Raw genomic sequence first — 12,506 nt, forward strand, 5'->3', positions numbered from 1 at the left:
CTTCAACTTTCAAACTAAGCTTTCCAGTTTTATAAAAAGGTTAGTAGCTCTAATTGTGTGAACTTGATGAGCACACTGTGACTGTTATCTAAAAAGTATGTAGCAATTCACATTCACAAATTACCTTAAAATAAATACACACAACATTTGAAATACGTTCAAATACATCCACTATATTAATCAATAGGCAACTAATTATTTTCAGCAGTAAGGTTGTTATTTTTCTTTTAACTAACCCCCATCATGAAATCAACCCATGCAGGCATTCCATCAACCACGTGAACCCATTAGACAATAGCTACAGGTGCATCAGAGAAATCAAAACCAAGGTTTTTCCTCTAAATTCTGCTTTGTTCTTTCAGTATCAGGTACCACGTTCCCATTTAAATTGGTCCACTTCTCATCTAACAAGCATACTGGATTAAACAAAAAATTCGGGAGGCACTAAACCAAAGCTTAAATCAAAGATGTGCTAGAGATATATAGCACCCTGAATACCTGTCACCTTAAAAACTCGTTTAGTATCTTCATGACAAAAGATTCAGCAGCTCAGGAGCTATATCCTTTCCAATTTTTCTATTAATAAATGCTGTAATATCACTTTCTAACAGTCATTTTAATCACCGCTTGTACATCTCCAAAGAATTGCAAAATTAGGAAATAATAGCCTGTAGCCTATTTTTAAAATTAAATTCTCAGGTGAACAGATACACAATTAGTCTCCATTTCTACTTTTCATTTCTCAGGAGCAATTACATTTGAAGACTAATAATTGGTGTCTCTTTTTGAGGAACTCTCTTGTGCATACTGTACATCCATTTCAGTGACAGAAAAACTGCAAAAATCCTGTATCTTGTGAAACATAAAGATCTTTTTATTTCTAAGAAGTAAATGCACACTGATTAAGAGGGAGAAAAACATGAGTAAAGTATTGTCAAAGCAAAATAAAATGTATCATGCCAACCGTAAATAACCTGAATTTATTTTTGCCCAAATTGTCACTATAATGTAAAACCAAGGTTCAGTGCATTTGCTTCCATTTTTGAAGGAACTGAAAGGATGGATCATTTAGCAGGCAAAATGTACTGGCACACCTTAACTTAGCACAAAACAAGTATTCTTGTCAAGTAGCCCATTTTGTTCTACCCATCACCACCACCCTCTGCTAAACATTTTCAAAGTACAACTTTCAAAGAGCAGGACAGCAAACAAGTGGATTCCCATGTAGGTTACCAAAGAATGCACTTTGATCACTGAAATTTTAAAGCCATACTCTTCCACCTCTATTGTGCAGAAATTGTCCTCTTCAAAGCTTCTTCTGCCTAAGATCCACCCTAAAAACCTACAACAAACTGCTACTGAACAGGGTGAAATGTATAGATGGACAACCTCGACCACTTCTTCCAATTTATGTGGTGCAACTCCCTACGACTCCTAAAATGGACTGCAGGGAAAGGGAGTTAGCAAACAGCTCAGCATGATGACAGAAATTAAAAATAACTACTACATTTTTTTTTTTAAATTGTGAAAAAAAAAAAATAAACACTAATGCCAAAACTTTCCCCTTCATCATTACATTAGGATGGGAAAGAAAAATCTAACAAGACACCATTTTGCCACAAAATACTCCTGCAATAGTAAGCACAGAATAAGAGTATTTTTAACAGGCATCTTGAACGTGACAGTTTTCTTCTTTACAATTCTATTTAACATTATTTAAATAACCCTTATTACATTGTAGAAAGATTCATCTGCAAGGTGACAGATGGAGGACTTCACACTTTTTCGGCTGCTAATACGTTTTGTTTCCTACAAGACTGAGTTAATAGGTAACAGTCTCTCTACCTACAGAAACTTATCATTCAGAACAATGTAGTAAGCACAAGAGATAAAGGATTTATAAAGTTCAGGATATCTGGGACCCATCTCCAGTAAGGAGAAAAAACATAATAATTACTTGAGTTTATGGAAGGTTTATAAGACATATGGAAAATTTAGAAGACATCAGTGTGTGGTCTTCTGAGCAACTCCATGCTCTCCCCAAGCCGCTTCACTTTGTCTCACATACATTGCAGTCATGCAGCCATTCGGTGAAGTGGGTTCTTTAATTCTCACATGCACCGAAATCTCCTAAAAGGTATGTAATCCAAAACACCTGGGACAAAAAAAAAATCAACCCTCAGGAAATAACCTTTTTTTTTTTTGCAAGTCCTGGGGCTTTTCCCTTTAATTTTTCTTATAATTACACCCCTGGATCTTAAAAAGTTCCAAGTTGCACATACACCTGCTTCCCCAAAGTCATTTACTTTGGTAGTATTTCAGCAGTTTTCTTTGTTAGGATCCATACGCTCGTAGTTAAGTGTTGCCAAGTTTGCTGAACTGGAGAGAGGCATAAACCATGCTGTGCAAAAAGCCTGTTGAGTCTAGGCAGCCTTGACTTGGGGGTGTTGTTTGGGGGGGAGGGTGTTTGTGTGTGTGTGTTTGCTTTTAAAGAAATAGCAGACCACTATATACCATATCAATGTGACAAGTGTGCCAATGAGTCCGATTTGCAATGGCCACAAAGAACCTGGAAAGTTTGTTTAAATAATTAGTTGCTGCAGATTTCACTTATAAAAATGATGAGGTAATCTCAAGACGAAGAAGATAAACCAGTCTTATTTCAGCTGTTTTAAAAAGTCTTTGTAATAGTAAAAAGGTTTTAATCTTGGATGTATGGAAACATTTAAATTCCAAGATACAGAATGGAGACATTAAAGTGCACAGTAGTTGGACAGTAGGAAAGCCAAAGAAAATAGAAAAGGGTATTTCTTTTTGTTAGCTGACTTTTCCACAGAACTGACAGGCTTTACTGAGCACAAAGAACATCTTCCAATCAAACCTACAAACAGCTTTGCCTATGGTCTGAAATTTTAAAATACATAGCTGTGTTCTCAATGCAAAAATATGGTGAATTTTCAAAGAAACAACTGGGTTTTATCCCATCTATTCCCCTCTCTCCCACTAAGCAGCACCACATCTTTGCACAAATCAAGCAGAATTTACATGAAATGGGTTTGGCACATGCTCTCTTATACCCGGCAAAGCTTAAACTGGAGTTTGCTGGATAGTTATGTTTTCTCCTCACCAGAAGATGTTGAGGTCTTTGTGCATCAAAAGCGGAGGGATGCTGCTTCGATGATAGATGTCCCTGTGGATGAAGAGGATAATTCGGATGTACTGTAGCTGACTGAATGGACTGATGTTCAATTTAAAGTTCTTATTTCTCTGATGATGGATTCCAATGCACAGATATTTGAGACTGTCCTTTTTCTGAGAACTTCAGTGCTTGTCCAAGCAGATGACTGACAGAGGATGTATCTTTGCATGACAAATTGTTGAGAAGAGATTGTGGTGTGTGTTTTAGGGTCATTTCCTCTGTTAAATTCACTATAAAAATATTTGGGTTTATTTCTGATTAGCTTTTAAGCAGCAGGTTTATCTTGAACAACCATCCTCCATTCAGTACAGCAGGTCTTTGGGCGCTCCAAAGGTATATTTAATGTACTCATGGTGTGGTGCTTTTTCCCCCCCCTGCCTGTATCTACACTTTGGGGTTGTTCTGTGCTAGCAGTCTGGAAAAAAATTCATCTCTAGAAAGGCTGGTTAGTTTGTTGGATTTCTGTCAGAGGAGAGCATGCCAGTCAGTAAAAATAAAAATAAAATAAAATAAAAAAAAGAAAACACAAAAAAAACAAAGTACTGATATTTTTTTCCCTCCATAAATAGACAGAGAAAAACCCCAAGTCTCCCTATCGCTTCTGTAATATACTATTTTAATGGGAAGTCTACCCAAAGATTCCAATTCCCACTTCATTTTGCTTCTCTTTGTGGGTATGCATCCAATATAAGGACAGTGATGTTACAGAAAGGAAACATGATTGTATTTTCAAACAACTACTAGCTACTCGTTTTGTGTTTTAGTAAGACAGAAGCGTATTTTGTTATTACAAGAATGTTGTGGAAAGTACAGAAGTTTAGAAAGGTAAAAATAATAAAATATCCTGATACATTTAACACACTTTCAAAGTTTTACACAGAAGAGAAAGCATCTATAGTGAAAGTACTAACATCATAACACTCACCAACACATTTTTCAGCCAGTTCTCCTAAGAAAGGATCTGACAATTTGGGGTTCCAATCCCTGGTATGAATTTGTAAAATGTGCTTTCGTGCCTGATTTTAAAAAAGAAGAAAAAAAAAGAAAGAGATCAAAATTAGCAAGCCAAATCCATGTCATAATATTTTAGACATAAATATTATTTGTTCATGGGAATAGAAAGTTATTTTACCTGTTCTTGACCCATCACTGAGATGCATAGAATAGAACTTAGCACTCAAAAGTCTCAAGAGTAAGGTTTTCCCTTCTTTTTTAATTTCATATAAGTAGCAATTTTTTCAGTATACCCGTTACACATTTTAATTGCTGTTTAATCAACAACATTATTACACATAAACTGATCAAAACTCATGTTCTATTAGGAATTATCATAATTTTATAATTTAATTTTTAATTGCTGCACCTATGATTCACAGCTTCTACTGTCAAATGCCTCACCAATTAATTTATTGCTGAGTAGCATAGTACATGCAGATGAATTCCAAAACTACGTCATTTAAAATTCTATAGAATCCAATACACCTATCAATATGCAAAGTAAATTTAATTTTAAGTATAAATTAATGAAATATTATGGCTGAGTTTATAGAAGTCTAGAACAAGAACTGAAATGTTCCTGTTGCCAACATGATAACGTCTGGCTTTGCATGTACAATTTTTATGTGCTTAGCCATCTGCATGGTAATAAAGCTATTTTCTGTTATTGTAACTTCCAAAACCCCAATAGTTACGGCTTATTATACAAATCCATACAAACCCACAGTTTTTAGATAAGCAATTCAGTTTAATGTGAACAATTTACCTCTCTGTTTAGTTTTAACTATATGCTGAAGATTTGAAGTTCGATACAACTTCATGTACACAATGCGTTTTTATTAAAAATCTCTTTCTAAAATTAAACATTCTTACAAGTAAGAATGAATATTTTTATTTCATAAGCTTGGTTGTCGTGCATTCAAATATTTAATATGCTAGAAATGTTTATTAATAAATCTCCTTTGTAAGTTTTACCTTTTGATCAGGCAAGTTGAAAAGAAATTCCCTGTCAAAGCGACCAGGTCTCCTGAGTGCAGGATCTATAGAATCCAGTCTGTTTGTAGCACCAATTACAACTATTTCACCTCTATTATCCAGTCCATCCATGAGGGCAAGAAGAGTAGACACTATAGAGCTAAAAGAGAGTTTTCAAAAAAAGAACGTGTAGGGAACACTGCAAGAATTTTTACTTTTTCAACTGCAACATTCATAATGTCAAAGAAAAAAAGCTAAGTTAAAAAAAAAAAAACCAACAGTTGCATAACTGTTTCAAGTCTCAAAGCAAGAAGGAACCTTTTGATACAATCTCTATTATACTTAGTATTATGACTCCAGTAAGGATTACATCAAATTCAAACTTCCTCTTTTAAAAGTTTTGGGGAATGTGAGCTCAGGAAGCCATTTATTGCAGCTCTGAAAAGTTCTCTCCTATTAACAGTGTAGGCATCGTCCTGTTCAGAGCAACTGTAGCATCAGGCAGAAGAAAGGCACATCAAGAGAAAGCCAAATGTTTCCATAACCTCCTAATCTGCTGGCCCCAAAACTTCCCTCCTGTCCCCTTCAGCTGAGTGGAGGGAGATGTACACACAAATGCCACCACCTATAAAATGAAATGCATTGCCATAAAAAGTGCAGCAAAACTGAGATTGAAGGCAGCCAGGAGAAATTTCAGCCAGCAGTAAACTGTTGTAAAGAAGTGCTTTAAAAAAATGACAAAGTAGCAACTCAAGATTAAGTTTGCACATCACTCCATCCAGAATCAAAAGCACAGGTGTGTCCAGTTCATTCACAGAACATTACAATTCCTCATTTTAGAATAAATTTTTTTTTTCAACTGTTTATTCTACTGGGCTGGTACCACACAAACCGTTTACAGAACAAAACCAGCAACCAAAGGGAAAGCTGTGGAAATATTTAAGTTAATAATGTGGCTGAAGGGTAATCTCCACTACAACTGGATTCCCAGCAAATTACAGTCTGCCTGAAGAACTGAGAAGATGACTTTCGATACCAAAAAAACCTCAACAATCTGTCCTTTCTAGTGTAAGTGGGCTTAAGCAAAAGTAAAATCCTTTATTGGGAACTGAGTAAAATTACACCTAAGAGTTTACCAAGATAATGTAGTATATACCAAGATAAAGGTAGCATATGAGAAATATTACCTGTGAATCTGATCTTGTCTACTAGAACGAACTGGAGCCAAGCCATCTATTTCATCAAAAAAGATTATAGAGGGTCTCATCAAGTATGCCTGGTATGCAAAAAACAAATTGAATTCACTGTTAATTCATAATTTACCCATTAACTCAGAAAACAGTTTGTTTTTCTTACAAAGCATTGACATGCTAAACTAACACATATATTGAGACACCTTTGTTAAAAAGTGTACAGACTGAAAATAAAAATGAGTTTTCAACTACTGTACTGTTTCAGACAAAGCAAAAAAGACTGCATTCTCCTATGAATAAGCAAGATGGCACCAGTGTATCAGTTTTACTGTGTTGGAGAGATTCAAGACAAACTGAGACATCTTATACTCGGTTACAGAAAACTGTATCTTATCTGCTCACAACCTGTTTGTTTAGACATCTGTGTCTGAAAAGAGCTTTTGTTTGAGCAGCCACATTTCGCTGCTTTATGTGATGCTCTCTTCTGTCCATCATTTTCCAAGCCAAATAAGGACACTAAAATACACACACAGCAGATGCAATCCTGCATCCTCCCCTGCATAGCATTTATCTTGAACATGCCAGCCAAATTCAAATTCACTGATTTAAATATTTTTATCAATTTTTACTCAAACTACTTGGTCTGCTTCATTAATGGACAAGTTGAGAGACTTCCTCGTCTCAGATTTCAGAGCAAGAAAAACTGTTCTCAGCATTCCTCTATTTCTTCATCTAAATATGTAACTTAGACAAATCCTGCCTGATTTATGGAAACTTACAGGTATTTAGTTTCAATTGCAAATAATTTTGGCTGCCTAGAACACAAAAAAAGCCAACATACAGAGAAATTATATGAAAAATATGTATTTTCTTCTAACCTGATCAAAAAGGAGTCGAAGCTGACGTTCAGATTCACCAACCCACTTACTGAGACAGTCTGCTCCTTTCCTCATAAAGAAAGCCACCTTTTTGTCTCCTTGACTGCATTCATTAGCTAGAGCTCTAGCTACCAAGGTTTTACCTGTTCCAGGAGGACCATAGAATAAACAGCCCCTGAAGATAAATGGATCAACACAGTCACAAACTTATTTTATGTCTCCTGAAAAACTCCAAGTCAAATTTTATAAAGAAGACAGGGAGCCTGGAGAAGAAAGACTTAAGTTCTAGTATTATTATTTAGTGTATTCAACATGACTTCATAAAATCTTAGTTTGTTTTACGCTTTGAAATCAGTAAATCTCTGCTTTGTAGAGAACATTAATCAAAGGCATATTGAGCTCCCAAAGGATTGTTTTACACTAGTTAAATACCTCCTCAAATATTAAATCTTAGGTAATACTTGACTCAGTTATTGTTACTTCTTTGGAGGGACATACTTCCTTTAAATGACAAAAATATCTCAAAATTTTCAATTTACTTAGATTATGTGTACCCATTTAAATCACACACCAAAATGCCTGATTAATAAATATTAAAACCATAATATAACATTATTGAGATTACTTCTATAAAAAACACATCAGCATTTAGCTTGACTTAGTAAAATATTTGATAACACACTGGAAAAAAAAGGCAAGGTACTACTTAATAGAACACTTGGGAATTCTTTCTTTGACAAAATCACAAAGTTTACCTTCCTACCACAAGAAAAATTTTGTAACTCTTCATCCCGCTTATTACATTCCGATAGACAAGTGGGGTAGCAAACATGTAAGTTTATTTGAACTGTAAACACTTGAAGGAAAGAATCAATCTCCTATGTGTTTTCAAGTGAAGCATTCTTCAGAGTTTAATAAAATAAAAACACAACAATAAGAGTAAATACACCTACCTTGGTGGCTGAATTTTGAATTTTTCAAATATTTCTGGATAGAGAAGAGGAAACACTACCATTTCCTTAAGTGCAAGGATATGATGGCTCAATCCCCCTATACTATCAAAACGCACCTTCGGGGAAAAAAAAGCATACAAAGCATATATTGTAAAAGCTTTCCACAAAAATACCTTTACTTATAAAACAACATATTTGAAAACAAATTACAAACAACATTGCATTGATCAACAGGAGTTCCCTGAATTTTGAAAGTGTAAAAAAAGTTGAGAAAGTCAACTCTTGGTTGTGCACATGAGATTTATCTGGTTCGCAAGGTGGTTAACTGTGTCAGGGATGCCTGGACATCTACAGAGATGCAGCCTAAGTCTGAGAGCATTTTTAAGCTCAGGCACAGCATAACACAAATACAGTCAACATATTTCTTGACAATGGTTCAGCCCTAGCAATAATTCAGCAGCTTCTGCACACCACGCACCATAAGCTAACGTGTATCATTGTTTCTGAATAGGCACAGGACCCACATGGCTAGCACCAAGTTAACTAACTCAGGTGGTCAGTACTTCTGTTTTCTCCACTGCTCAGCACATCCCAGTGTCTACTATTACAAGTAATCACAAACTGACTGTAAAAAAAAGAAATTTAGCTGGGCAATTGATATTTTAGCTTATTTACAATACCTGTGTAGCCTGTTGGTTACCTACAGGCTGAAAGCAAGTGCTTTGTAGCCCAAAGGAATAAACAGACAACAGCTTTGGAAAAAAATCAAAAAAGATCAGTGAGCTTATTATGAATTTACTTCAACTCTAATGAGAGGCTGTAGTGAATTCTGCTTATGCATAATTGGGGAAAGGAAAATAAAAAGTTTTAACAAAACCTACCGATTTATCAACAATCATAGGGTCAACATCAGCCAAACTCGCCCCAACTTTCACACGTTCTCGCAGGATTCCACTAGCTAAGTCTTCTGCTCTAAAGTTTAAAGGCAGGCACCTGTTCAACAACAAAAAAACTCACCAAATAAATATTGTTCGTTTTGATCATTTTGCTGGAATGGGAAGAACAAAGATTAAATGCCTTCTACTACCTAAAGAGATGACCTTCCTGGATTGATAAGGTAATCAAAACTAACCTTTTTATTGTGGTAATTATTCTTGTATATCTGGAAGTTCCTTAAATATAAAGATAGTTTTGTGCTTCCATACAGATATTTCAATCTGGAGAACTAGGCTGCACAGACTGTTTTGATTAAACACAGAAGAAACACTGTTGACCAAAAGAACAGGACACTCTCCACTGGCAGGGATGAACTACATAAGCTCAGTATGGTAAGAAAAGGATTAGCAGTACAACGAAAACAAATTTTTAAAAATATAGCTCATTAGAGTCCAAAGAAAGGAAATAAAAATATTTCTTGCAGATCAGCCGTAACTCACATCCACCTGTTCCAGCTTCTTAGTGTACACAAAGAAGCTTTAAGCCCCTACACAGATATTACGTCAGGTCAAATATACAGTTAAAGGGAGGAAGAAAGGTACCAGTAAGATACAGGTTACACTTCGAACTGCACTTTTGGTAGTTGTACATCTTTGGAATTCCTCAGGTTGGAAAAAGGAATGGTGCGGCAGACAGGAAGAGATAGAAAAAGATGAGGAAACACTTTCTTTTCTGTTCGGTTTTCTAAGTAATGTATCTGTGGCAATAAGTAAATTTACCGATACACCTTATAGATCTTCTACTTTCAGACAACTCATGAATAAATGTAAGGTCAAAAAAATGCGTGTTGGGTGTGTAGAATGCAGATATTACTACACAACAGGAAGAGAGAAGAATAGGAGCTAGTATTGGGAGTACAACTGAACTATCTGGGACCAAGTAACATCAGGAATAAAAATCCACTTTAACCAATAGAAGTTGTTTGTCCTATAATCCAACTGAATCAAACAGATATTCTTATCTTTCCATCTTTTTATCACTATTGTTAATTATCTACTCATAAGACTTCAAAATCTATGTTACTATAACCAGCAACCTTCTTACACTGCCTCTGCAGATAATCACAGGTGGCACGAAAAAAGTCTGCAGAACTGACAGAACATTACACAATAGTTCTGCTTGTTTTCTGCTGAATAATAAAAATCAAACCCTCCTAAAGACCAAGACTGTTTTGATACCTATTTCTTGCTCTGGCCATGCTTTTAGATTTTCTTCTTTCAAAACGTTCTTCATCTGAAGAGGTTGTATCACTGCTGTGAATGGCATGCTTCTTTCTCCTGTTGAAGTGGCAAAATAAACATAAAACTCAGTCCTTTCTGCAGCAGAACGGCATGTTTTGATTTTTTTAAAAACAACAAAATTGAAACAGCAAGTACAGTACTGTTCAGGTTTAAGATGCATGCAAATTTTAGTTTTATTAAGGAAGTATCAAAATAATCCGGGAGGGAAACAACTTTTAGTGTCACAGGGATATCCGATTTCAACATGAACTTTACTACAACAGTAGATCGCCATAAGATATGAGGTCCTGTCCATGCTACCTCAGCAAGTGTGACTGAGTATTCAATCAATAAGCTGCTGAAGTTCATCAGACAGCAACTGCACCTAAGAAAGCTTCCAACCACTTTAGCCACCTCCAACATAACACAATAATCAAGATCTCCTTACTCAGTTCCATGTTTCCCTTTGAATATTCTTTGAAAAAACTCCATACTTCCTAAAGCATATTGGCTTTTTTTATGAGGTCATTAATTCTGAACAGCAGAAGTTTCACAGAATACCTGTACTGTAGTCTAACTTCTGATCTGAATCTAAGTAAAATTACTATTTAAAGTCTGCATGAACCATTTCTTATTTTAGTATGAGGATATTTCAGAAAACTGAGTTTCAGAAATATTAGAGAACATACATTACATCTTCTGTACAAAAAGGTGTTCGGTTTGTTATCAGTTTGAAAAAAGTTGGCTATTAGTAAAAATTCATGTATTTTTAGTGAATATAGTGAGCTGCATCATTTGTATGAACATGATAATGCACTGTCCAGCTGTTTTTCCCAAAGGATAACAAGGTCAATAAGTTTTACTGTTTGATGACCAAAAATTAGATACATTTAAAAATATATCAAAGAGTATCATGCAATTAGGAAGAATTTTTATGACAGTGTCCTGACAAGAAGGGATAAAATGAGAGTGGAGCAATAAGCGTGCTAAAACTGAAGGGATAACAGCTTTCACACTCTTTATATGTTACTAGCAAGTACAAGTCCTGAGATTACACAACAAAATGTCATATGCACTTCAAGGAAAAAAAAAAATGCTCTTCAAAATCACATGCTTTTATTTATATTACAAAGAAACTCGTAGAATCATAAGATTCTGCTATTATTTTATTTACTTATATATTCATATTTTCACTATGTCATTAAATTGAGCAATAAGAAGACAAGAGTTTCAGCTGAGACTAGCATTTGTCTACTTGGATTCTGTTCATGGACGGATTTGTCTTTTTGAAGTTTTGAGTGAGTTTCTTAAAAAAAAAAAAAAATGTATTACGCTCTGATGTCATCTATTTTGTTAAATAAAGCCTAGTGACAGTTTCCAAGACAACTTGGTGCATTCCAGACTTTTTTGTCACAAAAGGTAAGAGTCAAAAATGATGCTTGGTAAATATTTTATTAAATTGTTAGTATTACTTGGATGAAATTTGAACTGGAGGAAAACAAAAAAATGTTAGCTTTATTTGTTTATTTTTGTAGAATAGAAAGGGGATATTTGTTAAACTGCTGCTTTCGATTTAAACACTAAATATATGCCCTTACTGAAAAAAAGCTACAGTGTGCAGTGTGCAACACTCTTTCCAGTACTTGCAGCACACCTGTTTCCATTCTGTTTATCACAAAGCTTCTACTGGTATTACGAAGTGCTATGAAATTAATTTTTGTATGCTGATCAGGATCTGAACCTAAGATACAACTCAAGATCCACGCACATGCGTGAATGAACTGTACACCTCACTCAAGAATGTTCTGAAAATCAAACGCTAATAGAAATGTACTGAGGGAAAGCAAACAAGTACATACCAAAAGACTGACATTTACCTGATATGGCTTCTTCTTGCAGGAGATCTGTGAATATCAAACAGTGTATTTTCCCTCTTTTTTTGATGAGCTGGCACTGAGTAAGAGAAGTTACAGATTTGTAACATCAATTACAAAAGAATAATAAACTAATTTAAATGCAGCACAAAAGTGCTAGATTATTCTTTACCAATATTGTTACCACTGGTTTCTCCAAAAGCTCAAATTAAGAATAGAACT

At 35.0% G+C, this 12,506-nt stretch overlaps 1 protein-coding gene across 5 annotated transcripts in view; it reads right to left on the bottom strand.

Annotated features, from left to right (window-relative positions):
• Positions 1-12,506, bottom strand: part of ATAD2B (ATPase family AAA domain containing 2B) — an 82,786-nt gene that overhangs the window by 43,469 nt on the left and 26,811 nt on the right. For all 5 annotated transcript variants that reach the window (XM_082307453.1, XM_082307452.1, XM_082307451.1 and 2 more), the window contains 8 exons: positions 12,288-12,363; positions 10,369-10,467; positions 9,076-9,187; positions 8,195-8,310; positions 7,242-7,416; positions 6,358-6,446; positions 5,171-5,330; positions 4,125-4,215 (listed from right to left, as the gene is read on the bottom strand). In XM_082307453.1, coding sequence (XP_082163579.1) covers positions 4,125-4,215; positions 5,171-5,330; positions 6,358-6,446; positions 7,242-7,416; positions 8,195-8,310; positions 9,076-9,187; positions 10,369-10,467; positions 12,288-12,363 — 918 coding nt within the window. The remainder of the gene's footprint in view (positions 1-4,124; positions 4,216-5,170; positions 5,331-6,357; positions 6,447-7,241; positions 7,417-8,194; positions 8,311-9,075; positions 9,188-10,368; positions 10,468-12,287; positions 12,364-12,506) is intronic.

Source organism: Platalea leucorodia (genome assembly GCF_965183815.1).
Source record: "Platalea leucorodia genome assembly, chromosome: 3".
Lineage (NCBI taxonomy): Eukaryota > Metazoa > Chordata > Aves > Pelecaniformes > Threskiornithidae > Platalea > Platalea leucorodia.